Source organism: Sturnira hondurensis, unplaced genomic scaffold (assembly GCF_014824575.4).
Source record: "Sturnira hondurensis isolate 20B ecotype Veracruz unplaced genomic scaffold, ASM1482457v3 Scaffold0001872, whole genome shotgun sequence".
Taxonomy (NCBI): Eukaryota; Metazoa; Chordata; class Mammalia; order Chiroptera; family Phyllostomidae; genus Sturnira; species Sturnira hondurensis.
In genome coordinates, this window is record NW_028074503.1 from 20,568,552 (window position 1) to 20,594,323 (window position 25,772).

Here is a 25,772-nt window from a genome sequence, read left to right on the forward strand (position 1 = left end):
GCAGAGAAGTCACTCATTCCCGGGTGACAGCGCTTCTTCCAGTCTCTGTTGTCCTTGTCACACAGTATTAAAAGCCAGCATTCTGGATTTTCCTCCAACACTCTAAGGACAGAGGTTTATCTTGGTATCCTCACATGTGGACGGGTGGGAGGGTACTACTATCAACTTCGTGACTGATGAGAAAGCCCAAGCACAGAGTAGTCAAGGAAGTTGCCCAGGTTCGGACAACCAGTCTTCTGTTGGAACGGCCATGTGAGCACAAGGGCTGTGGGCTCGGGGCTCACCTTCTCAACCACATTGAAATGCCACTCTTTCTTCGAAATGATCATTTTGGTTATGTTGTACTTTTACTATGGTCTTTAGATTAACAGGAATTCTTATTCTTAGTCAACCAGATCAATTATATATGTGTGTATATGGGTTGTGCCTTTAATGAATTCCATTTTAAACTATTGTTCTAGAATATTTGCTAGCTAAGGTCTCCCCAGTAAATCTTTCGTGTGACCCCAGGAGCAATTGAAGGGAATGTGGATGGTGTTTACAGCTCAGGGGAGATTGTTATTTTTATTTAAATGTCTTGTTCCTGCATCTTGTTTCTTCAACTAAATATTTGAGTACCCAAAGACTGGAGTGTTGCTTATACCTTAAGGGTCCCCCAAAGGACCCGGAGTAGTTGTGTTCACTGTGTGCACTGAAACTTTCACTGAGTAAATTAACCCAAGAACAAAACTTCTTCCTTATTGCCAGCTACCAGCGGTGCGTTGAGGAGGCAGCATCAGGTTGAATGTTCAAGAGCTGACAGACCTTCTTACTGCATTCCCAGCCCTCAGGGGCTTGGGAGTTAGTTGGTACAGCAGAGACGGAGCGACCGCCTGGCCAGTCACCTCTCCCCCAACCTCCCGCCTTTCTGTCCAGCATCTGGTAGCCTCCATCCTCATCACCTTGTAAACACCCAGCATTTCCTGTACTCATTCCTGTGGCTGGCGCACTCAGAGCACATTCTCTGTGCCAGCCACTGTGCTAAGCATTTTACAGGTATTATCTCACTTAATCCCCTTATAGCCCTCTGAAGTAGGTGATTTATTAAAGCTTTTTTTTTTAAATAAGGAAACTGAAGCTTTAAGAGGTTAAACAACTTGAACAAGGTCAAATGCCTAGTTAAGTGAAAGCTGGGATTTAAACAAGTGCCTTCTGGCTCCAAAGGCGCGGACTTAGCGCTCCTTTTCATATAAATAGTGAGTCTCCCTTATTGGCTGACACATTTGGAGTCTGGTTCTCTCTTACACAGAACGTGTCTGTCTCTGTGTCTTTGTTTTACTTCCCCCCTTTTAAATCCCCCCCCTTGAAAATGAGGACTAAAAATGGCCACGGATTTGTTTTTTATTCTGGACTAGCATCTTATCCTCATGACCCTTGGTAGTTTTAGGTTGCTTCTTCTGAAATGCTTATTCCTTTTCTTTGTAATGGTATTCTGCCTCCAGTCTTTGGGACTCCCATTTCTCGGCCTTCCGGATGAAATTTAGGGTGCAGCAGTCCTTATTCTTTATCTCTGTCTCAAGACTAGGCTGTTAGTAAGCCAGATTGACTTTCTGTGAGTCTTTGAGTCTGATGCAGTGATCTCTTTGCCAGTCCCAAACCTCCCCAAAGACCAAGCTTCCTGCTCTGATCTCAAGCCCCACCAGGGGTTCTTTATTCCCATTGTCCACTTTTCCAAATTCCCTGTCACTCTTCTCTGGGTGACCAAGAGGTCTCCTCAGAGGCCCTAACTATTAATGTGCCCCCCTTTTATCCTAAATTATATTATCAGTCTTGCTGCTTGTAATGGCACATGGCCTGTGACCTGTATTTGTGCACCACATGAAATTTGGAACCAATACAGGCAGTAGCCAAACTGAACTTACCTGGAACCACTTTGGGGTCTGACAACGGTGAAATTTCCTTAGAGGATGATTGATTTATTTTTTAAAAAGTGCACTGCCTCCCATTTCTTGAACGGAGGCTTGCATAACCAACCAAGTAGAAAGAAGTGTTGAGATGCATTTAACCTCATTAGTTTCAGTAGGACTGGCTCTCCCCAATCCATCAGAGTTGAGCTACATTAGTGAAACTCAACTATTTCCAAATCTCATTTACATAATGGATGAGATGTGAAATGAGCCCCATGCAAGGGGGGGCCGCCCGGAGGCACTAAAGTTTATCACAATATGTAAGAGTTCTTTTAGATCATTGCATTAAATTTCCACTAACAAGATAACAAATTAATTGTCTGTGTTACTGTACTAGCCCAAAGTCTATTGAGTAGAGAGTATCAGTGAGGCAGGCAGCTGGGTTTTCACGCACTGTAGGCGGGGAGGGGTGCTCAGAGGGATGTGATGAATGCTACGCTGAGTTTCTTCTGGCCCTTTAAGAAATCCCAGGCACCTCTGTAATCTGATGGTGGACTTCGGCTTTATTAGTGAGGTAAGCGAGGATGAGTAAATCAACTGTATCAGACAAGCCTCAGGACATCTAGAAATTGATCATTCTGCCGAAATAAGCACTCCGTGTTTATTAGCTGGGAGTTCATCACTATCACTACTGCTCATCCTATTCCTAAGAGATTTCAAAGCCATCATCATGGTATTAGCTCGTCTGACTGAACTACTAGAGATAAAGATTAGGAGTTCTATCTAATGATGGGTCTGAGTTTCTGTGGTTCTTTTTTCTTCCATTGCAAAGAGGAGCGCCTTTCTAGCGCACGTTCTGTGTCTGTATGTGGACGCCCTCACCCAGTGACAACGTGCTTGCATTCCACATTCAAACAGTGAAACAAAGTAGTTGGTTTGAAGAAAGGACACCCACTAAAAAGCGCTTAAAATAATGCAGCTGTCCCATACATAAAGAAACGACTAGAGAACAGGGGGACAGACGTAGGCGAAGTTGACTCCTCGAGGCGACACAAGGTGCCGTACGGTGGGTGATATTTCACTGAGAAGAATAATTAGATTCCATAACCATATTTATAATTCCAACACCCATGCATGGCCAGGCTCCCACAAATGTGTCCATGAGAGATGAGTATGTATTGGACTGATCTGTCACAAACCAGCAGGTATGCATTTATCTATTTCTACATATATTTATAGGCACACATGCACTTAAGCTCCTGATATCAAGCTCTTTTCTCAATGTGGCTTCTAAATAAGCAGTAATCAAAATGCAAATAAGGTGACCCAGTTAGCATCCAGATCTGTATTGCCACACAGATGTTCTCTGTGACTCCGTGCTCTAAAGGTAAAACAGGGAAGGCACTACAAAAGATGCTTATACTAAGCAGCATTGACTACTAAGCCCTTCTTACTGGAGAGAATCTAGGAAAGACTCTTCCAGAGTTAATGGACTTAGAGCCTAGATCCGATCTCTAATTTTGGCATTGGTCTGTTTTTAAGCCGCCTTGTGAGTGTAGAATAATAACTGTGTGCCAGGAGAGCAAGAAGACTGCATCTGTGAAGTCTCAGAATGTAACTCTTATAGCACAAAGGCAACACACTGGCCTGGACCATCCCAGAATAAGGCCAGGGTCAGAGTCATGGTCCCACCATCACCCCATGTGACACCGGGCAAAGCAAGTTAAAGTCCTTTCGGGGGCTCCGCTGCCCAGGAAGAAGTGGACTAATACCGAGCTGCCTCGATACTACTTTACTGAAGCTCCTTTGTGTTCCTTTATTGACGAGAGCTGTAACATGCTTTAGGTCCATTTCAGTGGCAAATTCTTAAATTACTTGTGAGCCAAGGATGTCACAAGAGCACACTTGGTGCACAGCACACTATTAAATTGGTTTTAATTACACTTATGCATTGTTTCTTCCCTTGTCAATACCTTTTGAAAACCCCTTTGTTATATTTTTCAGAGAACAGGTCCCACTCTATTGTCCCTGCTCTCCTTTTTAAGCACGAGAGCAGTTACATCAGCATTGGACTGGGTTCTGTCTGCCCTTCGTGCTTCCACGACGTGCGAGCACGAGCATTTGTGTGTAGGAATTCACTTGTGTGTGTAGGCAGATAAGGGCTCTGACATGAGCTTTCAAGTATCTGTGAACCTGCAACTTCATATAAAACGTGTTCTGTGTGTATAGGTGTGTGCACATTCTTTATTCCTATGAAGAGGTTCTGATGTTTGAGATGCAGAAAGATTAAAAACCTCTTACTCAGTGTGTTTCCTCTTTGCGGTATCTGATAAATTTCCATTCTGGATGATATCATTGGGCAGGTCTAGAAAACACCTTTCATCTGGCATCAGCTTTTGAGTAGAGGATCAGGAGAGACTTATTTCTGCATCATTAGAATTGACTGCTTCTTTACTATAAATCCCCGTGAATTTCCAATGGGCAGAAATATTATTGTGTCTTCTCTGCCCATTTCTGCACTCCTGAATTAGAAGGCAAGATCTAATAAGGTAAGTTAGTGCCTTTTCTGAATGTAGAAAGCTTAAAATCAGAATGGTAGAGCTGGAATCAATTCTGACCAGGAGAAAACAGAAGCTCACAGAGATCCTAAGTCTTGTGCAAGTTCGTTCAGTACGTGTGGGGCAGATCCTGCAATAACTCACCATCTCAGAACTCCAGTCTTTTAACTTTCACATTAACAAATTATTTGTCTTTGATACAACTGACTGACTCTAAGTGTTCGCCGAATAGTTTGTGTCAGCCTTATCTAGAAAGCTGTAAGAAAAGAATGTAAAGTCTCTGCTTGCTGAGGAGTTTAAATCTTGTAGGGGACACACATGACTTCAACATATTAAATAAGATTAAAATGAGACAATTAGTACTAAGACAATATAGTGCTGACAAATAATAATAGTCAACGCAGTTGAGTTCTTACTGTATCTAGGCATCATACTAAGTGCTTTTGGGTTAGTTTTGTGTTGCTACTGTAACAAATTTCCACAAACTGGTGTAGCTTAAACAACACCCATGTATCATTTTACAATATTGGAGGTCAGAAGTTCAAAATGGTGCTCAGGGAGCTGAAATCAAAGTCTCCATACGGCTGCATTCCCTTCTGGAAACTACGGAAAGAATTCATTTGCCTGCCTTTTTCATCTTCTAGAGGCTATCTGCATTCCTTAACTCCTATCTCCTGCTCCATCTTCGAAGCCAGCAGCAAAGCAAGTCTCTTATCCCACTCCCGGCACCACGTCGCTCTCTGACTCTTCTCTCCTGCCTCCTTTCACTTTCACAGACCTTTTTGATTACATTTTGACCATCTGTTAATGAAGGACACTCTAGCTATGGTAAAGTCAGCTGACCGGCCCCAGTCATTCTGTTTGCAACCTTAATATACTCCCTTGTCATGTTACAGAGCGTATCCACAGGCTGTAGTAATGAAGTTGTAGGTATCTTGGGCAGGGGAGGTGGGGACATTATGTTCTGTCTACCATACTAGATAAACGCCCCGAATCCTTACAACAACCTCGTTTAACAGATGAGTAAACTGAGGCACGGAAAGCTGACATAACTTGCCCAAAGTAAACTTTACTCACACAGCCAGTAAAGCCTATGTTGTCTTAATCCAGAGAATATGTTCTTTTTTTAAAAAGATTTTATTCATTTATCTTAGAGGGGAAGGGAAGGAGAGAAGAGAGAGAGAGAGATATCAATGTATGGTTGCCTCTCATTCGTCACCTGCCGGGAACTGGGAACTGGGAATTGGCCTGCAACCCAGGCATGTGCCCTGACTGGGAATCAAACCACGATCGTGTGGTTCGCAGGCCCATGCTCAATCCACTGAGCTACACCAGCCAGGGCCAGAGAATATGTTCTTCACCTCCCCTTTATATGGCAATGAAAAAGTAGTTTTAGAATAGAGGAGCATGTGTGGACTGAATGGTTAGGGCAGCTTCCCCCGAAGCTTTGGACCTGGAACCATAGGTGGGTTCCATTTATCTCTTCATCCATCCAACCCTTTCAAATATCTCGTGTCTATCAAGCCAAATGTTGGGAAGTCAGAAGAAAACCAGACATGGTTCCTGACCTCTAGAATCTTGCCATTGCCTAGAAAAACCAGCAGAGATGTGCACAGGTAATTGCACGACAAGAAGTCCTATTGCAGAGGTCTGTCCAAGGTGATGAAGCTTGTGGGAGGGAGTCGACATGTATCACCTCTCCGTGACAACTAAGTATGTGTGTAATTTTTCCCAACTGCCTTTTCAATCTTATCTCCCAGTATTTGGTTTTTAGGACTCATCCCAAGTACTGTTGCCTCATTTGCACAAAGAAGATCCCAGCCCTGGCAGGTCCTCCCTCCACTCCTAGCTGTTGAACTCCATCCACTGGGCAAGACTGGGACTTCTGTGCCTGTATCTGTCTTCCTGAGTGTGCAGCTGGTCCCATTCAGAGTGGGTTCATGTTCCCCATGCCTAATAATGCCTGCTACTTACAGGCTCTTAATGACTGTTGAGTGAATAAATGGAAGAACACAGGACCACTTCAGATCCCAGTGAGATCTCATTTTGTTCCAAATTTGTGGAGGGCTCGTCTGGGCTCCTGCCTACTTAGTTTATCAGCGTTGCGTTTCTTCTCATCCTACTTTCCACTTCTAAACCTCCTCTGCGGAGACAGAGATCACATCTTCCAAGATTTACTTACTAGTCAGCACTCTCAAATAGCTATTGATTTTAAGTGATTGATTTTAGACCCACTGAATAGTATTTTACTTATGAGTGACCTTGCCTGAATTTTATCTCTCAAGGTCCTAGAATGTAGTAAAATTCACTGGACACAAAATACATGCTGATAGGGCCACCCACTGTGGTCCAGCAGGTCGGTCACTGTCCACTAGTGCCGGGCTCTGAGGGACAGTAGGGCTCCAACCTGGTCTGGCTCCTCTCTTCAAACCGTGAGTGACAGGGGTGCATTGCACAGAGGACGTCACATCTTTTGCTCCTTTTCACAAAGGTGCCCTCTCCTTGCTAAGATCTGTGTCCTTGGTTTCTACCCACCTAGACGCCTTTTTCTAATCCACCCAAAGATACGACATAAGTAGCAAAGGCCCTGCCTTCTGACGATTAAAAAAGCACTTTCTGATCTTTCAGTGCACTTAAAACAAGTGGCAGCTACATTCTGCTACACAGAGATTATTAGAGTGTAATTCTTTAAAAAAGAGGGATTTCAACTGTTTTTGATCAACGCCATGTTCCATGGTAGGTGTTCAAAAAATACTTGTCGAATTAAGGAATAAGATGCCGCCATGAAAATAACACTTTTATTGACTTTGGCACAGCAAAATATTATTTCTCAGATCCTAGGGGTGCCTGTCGGCTTGATCCTGCCATGAGTGACACTCATTTGCAAACAAGAAAAAAGAGCAGTGCAAAAATCTGAAAAGACAACCAGTATATGAGAAAGGAAATTATTACCAAGTTTTCAGGAGCCGTTTTCTCTTGTACTGCTTTACCCAGAAGTCAATGTGTTAAAGTAAAGGAAAAAATATCAAGTCAAGTGGCGTAGATTTCAGCAGCATTTCTGCACATGACACATGAGCTTGGGCAAACCACCTGGTCCTCTGTGCCTCAGTTTCCTTATTTGTGAATTCTGGCTTTCACAGTCTGCCTCATTATCCACATGGACGTTGCAAGGGGCAAATAGCATAATCTGTGTCCAAGTTCTTTGCAAGATAGAAAGCCCCTGACTGCTCGATAAAGCCTCCCAGTCCATGCCGAGCCCTATGGCCTGCCATGCAAAGGGGCAGGGAAGTGACTGCAGGGACCGGTCATCCTGGTGGTGTCAGCTGCTCCCAGGATGCCTGCCTAGCCTTTGCCACCAGGAGACATCTGCATTTGCGTATCTTACAATTAAAAAATTAAGTAAGGAGGTGTTCAGGAGGCCTGTATGAATCACATACTATTGTTTCAGATGCATTGCTTTCTGCAGTGGATGTTGCAAATCAGTCACATAAGATCCCTGGGTAATAATCCCCATCAGCCCCTGTATTTGAAAGAAACTGGGAGATGAGGACCCAACCAGTTCTTACCACTCCTTAGGAGCTGTGCAATTGTATAGAAGTTATACCACCTCTCTGAACCTCCACTTTCTCATCCAGAAAAGGGGGGTAAATAGTAGCCATTCCACAAAGGGATTTTTTTTATTGTTTGTTTGTTTTCCCCATAGAGAAAATGAGATAAAGTAGGTAACTAGCTTTATAATTACTCTAAGGTAAGGCTGGTTTTTATTATCCAAGGTCACAGAGCTTATTAAAGGGATCCTGGGAAAGCTAGCCTCCATGGAGCCTGCTTTTCCTCCGTGACCCCTGTGACCTTGAGCAACCTGGAGAAGAGGTAATTGAACAGCAACTACCACTTTGGAAGAAACAGAATCAAAATATCGAAGCTATTGACTCACCCTGAAGGCAGTAAACAGTGCTTTGGTTTCTGACCTTTTCGCATCCTGGGGCAGTCAATAACCTGGCCGATGGATGCGGTGCCTGCCACTGATTCTGATTTGGGAGTACTTTAACCTTGAACTGAGCTCCAAGTAACCAAGGCAACAGGAAGTCCGCTTCGGCGTCGGAGGAGCAGGAATCCATAAATCAAATCCCTAATGCAAACACGGTGTGCAGGTAGAGGTTTGAGGGGATAAGTGGTCTATGAGAAATTAGCTTTGAAAATGAGTGACTGGCCGTCTGTAGGCTCCAGCACAGTTTCAAAGACTTCGAAAACACTGTATCGATAGAGGTCAACAGGTTATAACAGAATGTTTTCATATAGGTTTGACTTTTTTTATTTCCTCTTGGCTGTGTCTTTAATTATGAACAGATGTTGGATCCACAGAGTTATTAGCACTGTTATTTCCTCCTTTAACAATGTGCTGGCCTGCAAATAAGCAAGCTGCCGTACAGTTTGTCCTGTGCTGGGGTTTAGGGATGCTCTGAACACATCTACCAAGGGTGTGTTCCATAAAGCCCGGGTCTGAATTTGACACAGCGATGCCTTCCCAGATGAAAGGCTTGTCATCTTGAGAACCTGGTTCTGAACTGTTTCCCATTCCCCTGGTCATTTGGGGACCTCCATGGTCAGCTGCTGCCTGGAATGAAGGGGAGCTTAGGCTTCCAGGGGGCGGCCAGCCCAATGCTCTCTCCCAAGAAGTCACCTGTTCCAGTCTCCCGAGACCCCTGCTCTCAGGCAGACTTTGTGGGTTGCAAGTGCTGTTAGGCTAGCCTTTGTTTAAAACGTACCCGATAGTCTCGCCATAGTATACCGTATTTCTTGGAATGTTTCCATAACCCTTTCAAAACCCAATCATGTCTGGGAAAATGTCAGGGCTTTTTTTTCCCCCCCTCTCAATTTGTTTTCAAATTCATTGGAGGGCAGCTAGCACACAGTACTCTAATAGAAAACCCTAAATTATCTAGGGTTTTCAAGACAGCTGAACAGTGACAACGTGAGTTATAGAGTGTTTTAAGTGTCATTTTATGACTTTTAACGTATTCTGTAACGTAAACACTTGAGTAGCAAAGTATGCCCAATAGAGGTATGATCGGATCAACTTTAATGAAATGATGTGGACTGAGACTAATTTGGATTGTGAGCATTTGCATGAAAATGGGTACAACTAAAACGACTTGAAATCAGTTTGTTCCCAAGTGAGGGTTAAATATCCACCTGTGAATCCTGTTTATGGCTCACTCTCTGAGCATGTCGTAATTTGAGCAAAGAATTACGTGCCCAGCCTGTGTCCACAGGTACAAAGTTGACGTATTAGTGAGTTTTTCCAAAGGAGCTGTTACCCAGGAGCCCTCTGACAGCTTACAGTTGCAGGTGCATGCTGTGGAAAGTGCACCTGCGTCCACTGGATGGGACCCCCGTGGCGTGGCCCTGCACAGTATCAAACTGGGGGATTCTCGTCTGACTCGGGCCGGTTGTGCCCACTTCAAATTTGTTAGCAGCCAACTGTTCCAGCCATCAATCTCCCCAATCTCCATGCTCCAATAGAGGCCTCCAGATCTTTTCCACAGTATGTTTATTTCTCAGAGGAACAAGAGTGTTTGTTAAACATGTTTGTGGTTGTAAATATATTAACAATAAAACAGGCTAAGGAGTACAATAACGCCCCCCTTCTTCTCCAAGTCTCCCTGTGCTTTCCTCGCTCAGAATAACCACTGTTAACTGTTTAGATGTGTTTCCTCACAGATAGTTTTGTGTGCACTTTACATTATTTATAGGTGTGTCCTCGCCTCTCCCTGGCACACCTGCATATGTTAAAAGCAGGCATTCTACACACATTTGCTGCTCTTTCCAATTCCCAGATGGTTGTGCCTTGCAATCTTTCGATCATAGAATTTTATATACCTGTACGTTCACTGTCAAAATGCTATGAACTATAAAATCCACCCCCCCAAAAAAAGGCCTAAATGGTATTGTTATTCTCAGCAACTGAAGCGGGAGGTTTGGAGACTAGGAAGGAGGAAGGGAGTGGATGGGAAGTGAAAAGTCTCTGCGTGGATTTTCCCCCTCAGGGGCCTAGAAAGGAGCCTTATCCGGGCGTGGCATTAGGGCCCCTGCGTCCTCCAAGAGAAGTGTGTGGTTGGCAGGCTGAGGTCGCAGACAGAGGTCCAAAGATGGACGGGCAGAACAAGGTGATCCCTCAGTGGAGCCTCTGGGTACTGGGAAACGTCCAGCTCTGACGTTAAGTTCTGTATCAGTTCAGCCGGCTCTCTCTCTCTCTCTCTCTCTCTCTCTCTCTCTTAACCTCTCAGAAATCTATTGCCCTCATCTGTAACATTAAGAAAACTGTCACCTCCACACTACCTGCTTCACTAGGGCTGTCATTGGGCCCAAGTAAGCTGATCTCACTGTGGTGGGAAGATAATGTTTCTCTAGGAGGTGACTGTATCACTCAGGTTGGCTGGGGGAGGGGACAACAAAGGTCAAGGTCTGCTGTGACAAAGCCCCACACGTTGTTGCAGCTGGGGGCGCATGCTTGCCAATGGAGAAAGTCTGGAGAGACGAGTATCTGATGTGGATTCAGAGCCCCCATGCTTCAGACTTACACTTGCCTGAGTCGGAGAGCCGCTTTTTTGCATCTGGGGATGTGGAAGGTGCTCAGAAATCCTTGGTCACGTAAGGGAAGGGAGCGGACACTTTGCTGGCTGGTTTCAGTTGGGCCTGAGAGAGCAGCAGGTTACAATAGTGATCGTTGTACCAATAGGAGTAGTAACAATGGGAAATGCTTACATAGCATGGATAATGGGCCAGACACTGGGTCTAAGCAGTTTATGTAGATTGACTCCAGGATGCTCCCAGTCACCCCTCTGAGAGTGTTCCATCCCCTTTGGACAGTCAAGGAAGCTTAAAACTTGGAGAAGTTAAGTAACTTGCTCCTGATCACACAGCTGGAAAGTACAAAAGCCTGGATCCAAGCCCAGGAAGCTAGGTTCCAGAACAGCTCCTACGATTTGTCATATAGTAAATCTCCAGGCCCTTCCAGAGGCATCTCACGAGAGATTTCCCAGGCCTTTCGGCGTCATAAAGATGTGACTTATGATGCTTGTTATGACCAGACACTCAAAGGCTCCCAAGTCAGTTCTCACTTGGCCCAGTGACTGTCATTCCACTCCAGTCCCCACAACGCATCCTCGGCCTCCAGCAGGCTGCCTCTCACCTGGACCATCTTTCTTTCTCCATCTGTGACCCCATATGCGTCTCCCTCCTCTTTGCTGCTTTAGCATGAACTCTGGAATGCCGCTCCTTCCGTTTTCCCACACGAACCCCTACCTCCTTAGAACTCCCCAAGCACCTATGACACATAAGCTTGCCTGTACTTATTGCCCAACTTTCTTTTCTCATTGAGTCTTGTCTCCCCAGCTGGAGAGAGGAGTTGCCTCAGGAGGGGGGGGATCCACTTCTCGTCATGCTGCACACAGCACACAGCACACAGCACATCCCCCGTAGAGACGGGCTTTTTAATCCTCAGAAAGCAAAGCGTGCCTGATGGGGGATTATGCTGCTTCCTTAGGCCTGTGCCCCGACCCCACTTCCAGGCAGCCAACCCGGAATGAGTCCCCACTGACCGCAGCCACAAAGCCAACACCAGCCATGCTGCTAATTTTTTTTTTCTTTGAACATTCTAACGTGTTATTCTTGTACCAGAAGGTCAGATCATTTGACAATTTCCTCAGATCACTTTCAGCTTTTATGTTGTCTGTCTTCCTGCTCCTTCAAAGTAACTGCAGGCTTTGGGATTCTTTTATTTTTTTTTTTTAGGGATGGCAAGTCCCCACTTAAAAGTGGACCAGACGGCAGCGCATAGTAAGAATGAGGGCTCCGCGCCCACCATGATGACCAGGAAGAAGCCAGCTGTGGTCGACGGTGTTGCGATCCCACCCACCCCGGTGTTGTCTCTCCTCGCTGCGTCTGCAGCGACCTCGGATGCAGGTGAGCACTTTTCGGAAGCTTGGGTTCACCCCAGGGGAGGTGAGCGTGGAGCAGACCTCCAGGGAATGTGCTGGTAAGAGTAAGATACAGGTAAGAGTCCTCTGTTGAGCTGACCTCCCATAGACACGAAGCATGTGAGCTGTTTCAGCACTCGATTTCTCAAGTGGGAGGAGGTCTCAGAAAGAAGGAGGTCTGCTTGAAACCTGGACCCAAAGTCTTCTGGAAGAAGCGATCCCGTCTATTCTGACACATGCCCAGTAGCAGCAACTAAACAATAACAGTATCAATTACTCATTGTCCAGCTTCAGGAATGGCATACCTCTGCATCCAGGGCCTTGTATACATTATCTCATGTAACTCATTAAAAAGAAAACAGACTGAAATACATACATGTGTCTTCATTTCAGAGCAGAAAGCTAAGAAGAGTCAGGAGCTTTCCCCAGGAACCTGTGGATAGTCAGGATTCCAACCCAGGTCCTACACTCCGGGCCTCTGCATTTTACAGCCTCGCTGGCTCCCCAGGCTTGGGAGACGGTGATCGGGGTCTCCTTGATTCATTCTGCCCTCATGCTGTCACGAGTCCTGCCGTAGTTACCAGACCCTTCCTGGGTGCTGACAAAATATAAATTCCTTACTCGGACACCCTGGATGCTCTGCCTTCCTCTACTGCCCATGCAATCTCTCACCCCTCGCCGTACCAGCCCGCACTCTACCACGCTCATCCCACACACATCCCAACTACCAGGAAGGCAGGCCTTGGACTTGGCTTAATACCTGCCTTTGAGGACAGTCTTACTCAGTTTCTACTTACATCCCACAGATCTTGAAGGCCCTGGCCCCCAGTCACACCTCCTTTGAAGGCCGGTAGCCTCCGGTGTCTCCGCCATGCATTCACCACCCATTCAGAGGATCTTTAAGAACTGTCTTCTCCTTGACCTCTTTCTCTCACGACAGAGCTGTACTTACCTCAGAGGTAGAACCCCTGATGTAGGTGTTTGCCAACTTCATGGCACACAGAATGATGGCCTGCATCGTAGACACTTGTTGAACTAGTACATTGGTCAATGTTAAGCATATTGCAATATTTAGAAATGCCTGTTATGATAAGAAGCCCAAGAAGAGACTGATTATTGATATTCGCTCCAAACTCATCTTCTAATTCAGCAGGTTGCTTGTTTTCAAGCAGAAAACTCAACTTTGTCCCTATACCTACCTCCTTCAGAGAAATTATCAGCAATTAGAAAATGACCCTAATTGATAGGACAGAAAAAAATATTTGGAAGGACACTGCCTAAAGTGAGCTCAGCAAAATGTCAGTAGGAGTTTTGTGATAAAAGTTGTTTTCACAGTTACATGGCTGTCGGGAAGGCTGTGTTACGCCCAATTTCTTCTACAGAGCTGTTCGGGGCCTCTGGTTGACCAGTGTTCATTTGGAAGTTTCAGGAGGGAGAGACACAGAATTTTGGGATTTGACTGTCTTATCTGACCACAAACCCCATTTCTCGGGAAATAGCTCTTAACGTCTCCATGGAGATGGTGGTCTCTCCAGCCATTTGGGAAATCACACAGGATCATCTCTCAACTAGGATCCTAAATCTTCACACTTTTCACATACTAGATGTGAAATGAAGAGTTTTTGGTGGAAATGTCAAGCAAATAATGCCAGCGATGGGTGCAAGAACAGGTCCAAGGAAGACACGTCCCCGAGGAGTGGGGAACAAGCTGCTCCTGAGACACGATGGATCAGCAGCCCTTTGTGGGAGGGCGGGCGGGCAGACGGAGCAGTGTGGCAGGGCCCTGCACGTGGGAGCTGGTGTCATGCCTGGAAATCGGGAGGCATCGCTCAGCTGGGGCAAAAGATTTGGCCTCCGTCTGCACCACCCACCCAGAAAATTGCTTATTCGACCTTGTCAGTTAAGCTCTGGAGACTTCCCTTTATGGATTTAGAAATGAGTCTGATGTTGCTGCCTTTGCTTGCCAAGCACAGATATTTCCCAGGGACAAAGGACAGGTCGGTGGTCCTCCATTTCCCCTCCCCTGAGCCCTTTCTGTTCAGTGTGACAGAAAGCATTCTTGGGAGCCCAGCCTTCCACAGACTCACCTCCTCTATTTGCACTGAGTGATTTACTGGAATGCCAAACGGGCATAGAAACATGTGGGTGTTAAAGGTTCAAACCTGCCTGTCTGGTGATCAGAGCTAAGATGAAGCTCCCTTGTCTCAGAACGCAGGGATGGGCTGTTTATTTCGGGCAGTGCTAAATGGAGACCCTCATGAGAATTTCACAGATTTGGTCCATTTCTGGGTCTCAGGCCAATGAGTAGAATTTTTTTGGTTGTGGGCAGGGGGCCGGGAACAAGCCACGTGCTGGAGGCCAGACCTTCCTGAGACCCTGCTCCCCACAGACACCACTTCTCACGAACCAGAGAGGGTGTGTGAGGGCCCCACGCTCTGAATCTCTGCAGTTGGCAGCTGCATGAGATCATGCAGTTGGGCTGGAACCGGATTTCTTAATTTACCGCCTGGTTTCCAGTGGAATCTCACTTCTGTCATAAGCCTAACGTCAGCAAAGCCAGGTTGCTTTCTCCCTAACTGAGGATTCCTGCTGCTTTTAGTGAACAGTGAGTGCAACCCGTAATTTCATGGGGTGCATAGCCTGAACAACGTCAAGCACACAGCAAACGGGTGATAGCACATCGTTTCTGGGTTTGATTTCATTCAATTGGGTGCTTGTGCGTTAGTCATATACATTTCTGAGGAGACAGCTCACTTATTTTTTGTTTTTTTAGAGTCCCCTTACTCATCTTTCACTATAAGCAAGCTAATTTAGAATTACTTCTGGCTGGATACAGAAGTGAAATTATTTTCAACGGATCTTCACTTCTACAGAATGGTTTTGAAGGCCCAGATAAGTGCAAAGGAAAATAAAGGAAAGAACAATAAAACTAAGTGGTTTACAGATCAAAAATAACTTAAGAAATCTTTGTTGAAATTCAAATTACTAACATAATAGGATTAATTAGAAATTTCTTTCATTTAAAAATAATGGATGTTACGTGGTTATAATCTAAGGGGGGGGGGAGAATGGTGGGGGAGGGAGTGTGCCGGTGGAGGGGAATGAAGGGGGGGAATAGAACAACTGTAATGGTATAATCAATAAAATATATTTAAAACAAAAAAAGAAATCAGCTGGAAAGATGGGAATTCCCCCATAGGTGACTGACTGCTTTTTTCTTGCTGCATTTAAGAATCTCTCTCTTTAGAGAGAATTTTAATTATGATGTGTCTTGGAGTGGGCCTTTTTCTATCCATCTTTTTTTTGGATTCTCTGTGCTTCCTGGACTTACACGTCTATTTCCTTCACCAAATTAGGGAAGTTTTCTTTCACTATCTTTTCAAATAGATTTCCAATTTCTTGCTCTTTCTCTTCTCCTTCTGGAAAAAAAAATAACAGATGTTAAAGTTTTGGGTGCAGTGCTGATACCTGATAGGGGCTCAGGACATTGTCACTGAGCAAAATGAATGGTGGATAGTCAGCAGCTGCTGATAACCACCAAAACAGGGACCCAAGTGGTGGGGACCTCTGAGAAAAGCCTGCTCAACCCTGGAACTGCTCGACAATCCAATGGAAACATTTGACAGCCATGAAGTAGGCTGCTGGCAAATACTTGCCAAATCATGACTCAGTCTCTGGTCTCGCCAGCACTTTTTCAAACAAGTGACCTTTGGGAAAAGAAAGAAAAGGGGCATTTCCCATTTTTTATGCACATTATAATGTAGGAGAAATGAAGGTGGGTCAGAGGTTTAAAAACAGGTCTTTTCTAGCTTTGTGTGTGTGTGTGTGTGTGTGTGTGTGCGCGCACGCTCGCACATACAGGCGTGTGTCCGTGTTTTGTTTAAGGCAATTTTTTCACTTCTCAGAGTCTGGGAGGCATGCTGATTATGAAGTGATTGATTCAGAGGAGGAGGGAGAAGAGCTGAGGGGAGGGTGGCCAGACCGAGAACATGTCAGTCTGTGAGCTGCTGGAAGGAAGGGGTGGCAGTGGCCGCCAGTGGACTCACGCGGGTCAGCCCTTGTGATCAAATTGCTCAATAGCTATTGATCAGCCACAGTCCCCTGGCACAGGGAAGGAGGCCTGATTCAAGAGGCCATCGTTATTGTGAGTAATTAGGACTAATGCAGTAAAAGCTCCAATAAAGTTTATTCAAAGTGCTGCATAATTTGAAATAATTTCTGTTGCACAGTCCCAATCCTAATTCACTAACTGTATTGGATAATGAGATAGGCCTGAATGGGTCAGGCTGATTTTTTCTGCTCTACCTGTTGAACTGACTTTTCAGGGAGGTCATGCCATGTGTAGAGAGCTCATGATTTTCCTAATGAAACATGCCCCCACCTGTGTGCTTTAGATGAGACTGTATTATTAAGTAGATTAGAAATTTTACAGGGACTCAATAGAATAGCAAGGAAATAAACTCTGTGGTTCTGCACCTGCTGGAAAAACAAGCAGCTGTATATCCCTCTCCTTTCTCTCTCTCTCTCTCTCTCTCTCTCTCTCTCTCACACACACACACACACACATACATACACACACAAACTGATAGTCTCACATCTTAAATCCAAGGAGAAAAAAAAAGACATGTATCGGGCTTGCGATCAGCAAATCTCAACTGCTCAAGGCGTAGCCCAATTCCAGATAACAGAGGGAAGCAGAGTGAATAGGGCACTTAGTTCGTATCTCCTTCGCATCAAGGCTAATCCGTTATTCTCTCAGACTGTAGGATCTGCCTTATTTAAAACTGCCAGAGCCTATGAGTAAATGAAACTATTTAATTTCACAAGTCTATTACATTTTTAAACATTTTGCTTCTGAAAGCAGAGACGATATGAGGTAAACCATTTCATTGTTAACCAAACTATCCCCCCAGTCAGAACTGACTGATGTCTATAATCAAGATGTAAAACTTTAAGCTTGAAAAGTTACTTTTACAAGTAAAATAATGGATTCTTAATTCTAATGGAATCAGAATGAAATCCAGTAATGTAGTAGCTGAAGCAAAATGACTGTGAAAACTGCTTCTGACTCCCAAATGTGTAAATGTCTGATTTTTCTCTTAACCAACTGCTATTTATGGAGAGTCCCAGAATAACTAAATAATATCCTGGTGCAAAAAACAAGAAACAGGAATTTAAGAACTGTAAAGTTATTTATTTCACTTGCTTTCCATCCTATGTGCAAACATGAAGTGAAACTCCTAACCAAAATAATAGGTCACTTTGGCCAAAAGTCTGGTCTTCCAAAAGAACCAAAACAGAGCAAGTAATTGTTCAAGTTAACGGGACTTGGAGCATTCGGGGCCCACAAGTACACAAATCGAAGAAGTCTCCAAATTATAAAATAAACTCCTGCAAGCCCAGACTAATCATTTAAAATATACAGTAGGAAGCCCTGGAAAAATCTAGAGAAAATAAAGCTTTATTTTAGGAACAAACCATCCATTCACATGGTCTGAAAAGTGCTGCTAATGGACCCCTGTGGAAACAGCATGGAATGAGCTGAGCGCCTGGAGAGTAAGTGGGACTTGAGGCTCCTGGAAGGACCTCCACCCCCGTCTCTGAGCCCTGAACAGACCCAGCGGGGTTGGAAGCTTCTGTGCTTCCCTAAAAACCCCATCATAACAAGGGCTTTCTGAAAAACTTCCAAAAATATGTTTTAACTTTGCCCAGAAAGGATGGAATAAGCTCTTTTCGATTTAACCTGGGCATCCCGAGCAGCGTAGCTGTTCCCAGGACCAAGGCTGTAAACATTCAGAGAAGCACCAGAACTCTCCAGAATCTGGCTTTCTGCCTTCTGCTCCTACCCTGTCTCCTTGGAAGTGTCCACCAGCAACACACTTCTTTGGGATCTTCTCGGTCAGAGTGTAATTTTCAAAAGCATTAAATTCATGTCAAAGATTCACACAACTCTTCCATGAGCAAATCAGTGTGGTGGTGGAGTTGCTCCAAAGAACTGGAGGAACAGGGCATTATGGGAATGTGAGCCTTGGAGAAAGACCATCAAGCCACATCACTCAGTTAATGTCCTAATGGGGGGTAAACCCATAACCTCTGGGATTATCTTTTCTACTGGACAGAAATCGTATTTATCTTTTCTGGGCAAAAAGCTGCAAGTTATCATATTCGTAGGCACAATCTGGGCTGTTTAATCAGTAGTGGGTAGCAAATCCAAAAAAGGTATATTTCCCTAGATAATAATCACTGGGGAGACCCAGAAAATTCTGCCTTATTTTTAAGTCTTGGCTCATGTTTTCCTTAACACCACACACAGGCCATGCAAGGCTCTACTCAGATGCATGTCCTCTTCAAATGGCCTGTGTTGAAATCTCAGGGCTGCACTTACCAGCTGAGCAATCTCAGACCTCAGTGAAAATGGGGGAAAGCATACCACCTAGTGTAGAGGGTCGTGAGGAGGAATGAATGATCTTGGCAGCGTACCTAGCACATCTGCAGAGGTCAGCAAATGAGTGATGTTGTTGCTATTAGTATTGTTACTGCTATTCTGGCTTTCCACCCTGGAATGTTTCTCTCTCCCTCACCCGCCCCTCAGGCCATCTGGATGGCTAATTCATGATTATTCTTTAGGACTCAGCATCGGTGCCTTCAACTCACAGAAGCATCCCCCTTTACAATCACTTGGAGAACCTTCCCGTGGCCAATTTGGGTACCACATCCCTGTACTCCATGGCTCCCCGTCAGCCCGTGGATCATTGATCTCCACATTTAACAGTCTCTGTGCTCATGCCTGCATCCCACGCTGGACTGACCACTCCCTTATGGTCAGTACCTAGCACTGAGGTGGACAAACAATAAATAAGCATTGAATATTAGTCCAGGTGTGTTGAGCAAGGGTTTCCTGTACAAAAACCCCTAGTATGTGAAAAGGCATACTCTAGCATTATATTCTTTAGAGTTGAGAAGCAATGATGGGCCTTTATTTTCCATATCAAGGCCCGAAATAGCCAACCGTCCTGAGAATGCTCAGCATGGAGAGCAACCTGAGAGGGGCTGCTGGGGCCTCCAGAATTCTTTGTTCCGTAATGGCAGACCAGCTCCTGCCCGATGCACCGGGATATCCTGGGGGGGAGATTTAGGTCAAGTTCAAGAGTCAGCCTATATGGTATGATATGTGCAGTACATGAGTATGTGTTTATTCAGAGGGGGAGGATCCCGTGTCTCTCTCCACATGAAAATTCTATGGGATTTTCAGGATGAGCCACTCAGTGGAAAGCTGGACGAGACTGTGCTTTAACTGTCCTATATATGGGGGTCTTGTGGCCGAAATACTGGTTTCCGAGGGCAGGGACCACCTCTTATATAGGTGTTGTCTCATTCAATGAGGGCTAAGAATCACATAAATCCCCAGAACCTTGGGTTACCTGGGATGGTAATAAGAGAGACAAAAGGCAGGAGCATCCCCATTAAACAACATATAATCATGTTTGGGTGCCCAGAACCTTGCACAGCGTCGGGTGCCTGGTAGAAACTTAATATACGTGTCTGGACTAGATTTAACTAATTTTTTTTTTCTCTCCAGAGCTGAGATTTCAGAGAAGACAAAAGGTTTAATGACAGGTTTGAAAGTCTGTGTCTGTGAGAAGTTTAACTCAATTTATCTTCTCAAAATGCTTCCTACAGATTACGCTCCCAACCTCCTCTCGCCACAGTCAGACCCTCTTAAAAATAGAGTAATGATAATAATACATTTTATCTTCCTCCCAGTGATAGTATCACTCACACCTCCATTGAAGCCCAGTGGGGGGTTTGGCTGTGAGGCCCTGGCGCAGGGGGAGTCAGGTGCGATTATTGTAATGAGGGCTCCACGCCGCTGGGCCAAATGCAGGAAAGAAAACCTCCCGTACGTGAAGCGATTTCTATTAAGATACTCATTTTATATCAAATATTCTTTGTAAAAGGGAAAGAATGAAAGGAGGCTCATCCAGGGGCAGATTTTATGCAGCCAGGAACGCAAGGGCTGAATGATTTTATGATCGGCTTTGAGATAGTGCTGCGCCTGCCTATTCACCGGCCCTCTCCAGTTCCAGAAGTCTAATTAGATTGTTGGTTTAATGGTGGCAAGATAATTTAGTGGCAACCGAAAGCAAGTGTGTTAATGAGAAGGGGGAGGGGGAGGACAGTGCTTCACGTTTCCTGTAATTAATGGAGAGTTTTTGAAAAAACTTCTTGGTTCCAGTGAAGTTGGCCTACTGAGCCCAGCTGTTGAGAAGTGGGGCAAGGTCTTTCCTGCTCATTGCAGCGGAAATGGCCTCAGGCAACGTGGGAGAACTGCGTAATGACTGTCGTTAAGAATGATCTTGAGTGGTCCGGGCAGGCAGGACTCAGTCTGAAAGAGACGGGGACAGAGAGAAAGGAGGCCATGCGAGAGAATAGAGTAGGGACAGGAGACCGACGTGACAAAGAGACACGGCACGGCACTCACCCGTAAGCCCTCTCCACTCCACCCCCGGGAGCCCCTGGAGTGACGCCAGAGCACCCTCCCCGAGGGTCTCCTTCTCCTACCGCTTCAACTGGCATTGACCAGACTGGATCAGAACAGACTGGAAGGGACCTCTGCCAACCCCTCTTGTTGCCGATGAGGAAATTGACTCCAGAAAGTAGAAATGAATTAGAAAGTGTTACCTGACCAGGAATTAGGGAACCTGGGCTCCTCCTGGCTACCAGTCAAATGCAGAGCGGAAACTGGGTTTGGAACTCCGAGACCAGGGTTACGGTAGCCTGCGGGAATCACTGATGCACTCCCTCAGGCGAGTCGCTGGGCCTTTCTGAGACTTCGGAGTCTGTTTCCTCACCAGGGAAATGGGAAAAACAATGTCTGCCTTTGAGGCAGTGGTGAGGGAGAAATGAAATAGCAGATCAGAGCACCAGTGACATTCAAAACAATACATCACTTTTATGACCCGTGTTCTGTAGTGATTTAATCATGTTAAATCATAATTTAGTCATGTTGTGACTCAGCTCATAACACCCATTAATTACTGTGAGAAGTTTTGTCCTCACTTCACCCTCCCAAAACCCTTATCTTAGGGCACAAAGTCCCCCTTCCTGGGAGAGCATTGGCTGCCATGTGAAGCTCACCTTACGGGAACTTCTATAAGCCTTTGTTACCAGACGGCATGGTGATGCGTGGAAGTATAAGACCAGACCTGCCCTGGGACAACTTCCGCACTACTATTTGGGAAGACCTGACTCCAAAACCTGAGATGACCAGATAATATTTGATAGAAAAGCATGTTGACCAATCTCAGATACTAACAGCTCTAATTTAGCGATTGACAAGTCATGGACTCCCAGCCGAGGGGAACGAAGGGAGTTCGGAAGGTGGTAGACGATTTGGAAGGAGAACGGCGGCAGCCCCCTGAGGATGAATGGCATTCACTGTGCAGACGGAGCAGGAGGGACACAGGTGGGACCTCTCCGAGTTAGGCATGTACGTGCAAATACCAGACGAGGCTGGAAGAGAGGCTGGGGTCAGAACGTGGCAACCCCGAAATCCTCGAGCAAGGCGTGGTGACCGCTCTGAAGGGCAGCGAAATGGCAGCCGAGGGCTGATAGCGGTCTGCACTCATATTTTGATTGGCCTACAGAGGGTTATACGCTTCTTTAAAAATGAACTATCTTAAAAGACAGAAAACGGTACTTGAACAATAATTAAAAAAAACTAACTAGCAGTTTGAAAATATTAGAAGATTTATATAATAATCAACATTTCTGGTGTTTTGAAACCCAGACTATCTGACAACTTGGGACTCAGATTTCTACCTGCCAACAATTGACTGATACAGAGTAACATTTATCCATTAGACGGGCCTTATTCTCATTAAGTTTCCCAGGTCCTCCCCCGTCTTCCCTACCTTCCTTTATAATCCAGACCAACTTCACTCATTATATTGGCTGTCTGGCTCCCTACAGGAAACCATTAAAGGAATTTGAACCAGAAAAAGTAACAAAATCCAAGCAATCTGCAGGAACACATAATCTAGCAGAAGTAACAAGGATAATCTGTATTAACATCTTGTTGTGTTTAATTATGGAATTTGGGAGTTGGAAGAGCCCTTTGAGATTGTGAAATCGACAGGAATTTGGCACTCTGAGGCAGTCAACAGTGGAAGATTAACAGGGAAATCCAGACCTCGCTTCTTACCCAGCTCCCTGTCTTCTTTGCTTCGTTGAGAAAATGTGCTGTGAAACTGGCTTTGAAATAGGGGAGCCTTTGCTTGAATCCTTGAGTGTATGACCTCTAAAACATAGGCCCTTGGGAAAATTAGTTAATCTCTGAGGCCTCAGTGTTCACCTCTGTACCGTAGTGCTGATGATGTCCACGTGCGGTTGATAATGAAATGAGGAAATTCGTGAAATACCACAAACCACACTATAGATTCTCCAAAAGCGTTCAGTTCTTCTTCCCCTTGGCTTCACGTGAAAGGAGGAACAGTGCATTTCCCTGGCCTTGCACCGAGTATGGTGTGATACAGGGAATGGGTGTATCTATTATTTTATTATTACTAAAATAACCAGTGAGTAAATGAGTGATGGAAAATGCCTTGCACCTCCCCTAGCAAAGAATGAAAGTCCTTTTCCTCCCCTCTCCCCTTGTTTGTCCTCAAATGTGATAATGGTTGTCTGAGATGTTTGTGACTCACCCCGTGAGGTCGTGTTCTGAGGTCTGCTTTTGAAAGGGACACGAGGAGAGGGGCTTGGCTGCTCGCCCCGCCCCCAGACTCTCTCACCTGTGGCGGAGCCCTCTTCCCGAGGAACTGTTTTGTGTTTTCTTGATTCTTCTTTAAACTAAGGGAGACCAGATAGTTTTCATACAACATGAAGAAATGTCAGTTTGTGCTACCAACGGACAGGTGGAAAAGACAGGGCAAATGTCCTACTGGAGGGGATTGCAGCTTCGGCGATCTCAGCAGTGTCTGAACACCCTGTGTGGCCTGGACCCAGGGCTTGCCCCGTAAAGATGACAGAGCTCAGAACAAAAGAGAGTAAGCCTGACATTAGCTTTAAATTCGGCAGGGGATCTAGGCCAGCCTCAAGCGGGGTTCCTGGGTTGCCAGCGTCAGTGATCAGAAACGCTCCCACTGAGGGACTTCCGTGCCCTCCAGAACCTGAAGGTATTCTGAGAGGATTTTTCTTAGTTTGAATCCAGTTTAGTTAGTGCCCAAATAAAAGCCATAATCCTGGTCTTTGTCTCGTGCAAGTTGCCGGAGTTAAGTGATTTGGGCTTACATATGGAAAGTTCATTCTGTTGTGTAATTAATGGGAAGCAGACTTTGGGAAGCTGATGATCCAGGCCCTTATTTATATGAGAGCATATGTCTGTGTTTTGTTTATGACTCACTCTCTTACTCCACGAATTGTAACTTGGGTTTGTTTATGCTAACTTTTCCTAGAATCCAAGCCACATGGTATATGAGCCAATAATTTATGGTCTCTAAAAGGCGAAGATGATGAATGAGTTTTTTCCTCGTAAATTGTCAAATCTTAAATTGAGGAAGGAGTATTTGCTGCCTTGAGCTTGTCCAAGCTTATATTGGGGCGGGGTGGGGAGGGGAGGGGGGAAGGAAAGCAATAACTTAAAAAGAAAAAAAATGCTAGTGTAGTTAGTGCTCAGAACTTGAAAGTGTAGATATTTGCCAAGAGAGCATGTGAACACTTCCTCACAATAAGCAATTGTGATTCTGACCCGAATGTTCAGCAGTGAAAAGATCTGTATCTCTCTCTCTCTCTCTCTCTCTTTCATTTTTGGTGTTATGTAATTAATATATAATATATACTGTTTTCCAGGGGACCCATGGTTTTAAGCAATCTATGGGCTTAAATGCTCAAGCTGGTTTGCTTAACAAAACTTAGTAAGTTCCAAAGTTGTATTTATCATAGAAATGCCACTTTTCCTACAGAGAGTAGCAGGGACAGTAGTCTGTATTTCGCAGCACTCCCATGCTTTGGTCATCATAGCTGATATACTCCAGACAGTGAATGGGGCTCTGAGGAGAGGAGGGAACAGCTGAAGTGGGTGAGGATCTGAGTTAATATACAGTGATCTGGATTCCCGTCAATAAATCCTTTCATATTCCATGCACAGACTTTACAAAGTAGATGTTAAGTCTGGGTGTAGGTCAAGTCACGCAGATCAGTTTCAGTTCAAGTCAGTCGTCTGAGTTCTGTGCTGGTCACGAGGGGTGGGGACACTGTGCCTGGCACGAAGTGAGGTTCAATCAGTATTTGTTCCAAGAACGAGTGGGAGTGGTCAAGACATGTGCTTGCCCCTAAAGAAAACACAATTTAACTGAAGGGATCAATGTAGGTTGCTCCCATCACCTCAATACAGGAAAAACTGTGAAGTGCTGTAAGAGAGATCCAAGCAATATAGAGAGGCCCAGAAAGATTAATGTTGAGATGAGAGCCCTCAGATGGCTTCTAGGAAGGCAACTTAATTGGAGTTTTAAAGAATGGGTAGAATGCATCAAGATTAAAATGCCAGTAAGAAGCTTTAAGTCCAAATCATAAACTGAAGAGCAGTGGAAATTGGAAAGCAACGGCACCACGTCTTGTATTGTTTTGGTTTGATTTGGTCTCATTCTTGTCACTGAGGCAGGAGGTTTGCCTCTGGGTGAAATAGGAATGTAAGGCTTTCCCCCAACCCAGCATCAGATGCAGTGTCCTCTGTGGCAGGAATAATAGCGCCGGGCACACCCCTGCAGGCTGTTCGAAGTCATTGTTTCCGAGGCGCATCCGTCATCTCCTAACTAGACAGACACAAAAATACGTGAAAGTCTAAAGCAATGAATACAAACTGCTTCTTGTGTTTATGAAGAATGCAGAAGACTTTGTTGTGGAAATTGGAATGTTTTCTTTGAAAAGTTTAATAAAGAGATTGGGACAACTGTAATAGCGTAAACAGTGAAATATTTAAATGAAAAGAAGTTTTAGTAAAGAGGAAAATGGTAGCATGCATTTGAATCACTTGAATCGTGCCCAGAAGGAGTTAAAGGGAGTGTCATTAACTTTGAGGGTGTTTAAACCCAATAGAAATCCCTAAAAATCTGGTCCCCCTTTGAGGAAACAAAATTAAGAATCCAAACTTTCACAACAGACTAGAACACTGGACTAAAACAAGTAAAATTAAACCTTGCAGATTTAAAAAGGTTTTAGCTCAAAAACCAATTCCGCATAGCAGTGTCCAGTTTGGTGGCAGTTTATATGAAAAAATTTAAAGGAGGTAATTGACCTTCCATGTAATATAAGTGAACAGTGTGTTGGTGCCACACACACACACACACACACAC

The 25,772-nt window shown here is 44.9% G+C and overlaps 1 protein-coding gene across 4 annotated transcripts in view; it reads left to right on the forward strand.

Moving 5' to 3' along the window:
• The window catches only part of SETBP1 (SET binding protein 1), a 348,149-nt gene that overhangs the window by 308,326 nt on the left and 14,051 nt on the right, over positions 1-25,772 (forward strand). For all 4 annotated transcript variants that reach the window (XM_037033621.1, XM_037033633.1, XM_037033624.1 and 1 more), the window contains one exon: positions 12,239-12,409. In XM_037033621.1, the coding sequence (XP_036889516.1) occupies positions 12,239-12,409 (171 nt within the window). The remainder of the gene's footprint in view (positions 1-12,238; positions 12,410-25,772) is intronic.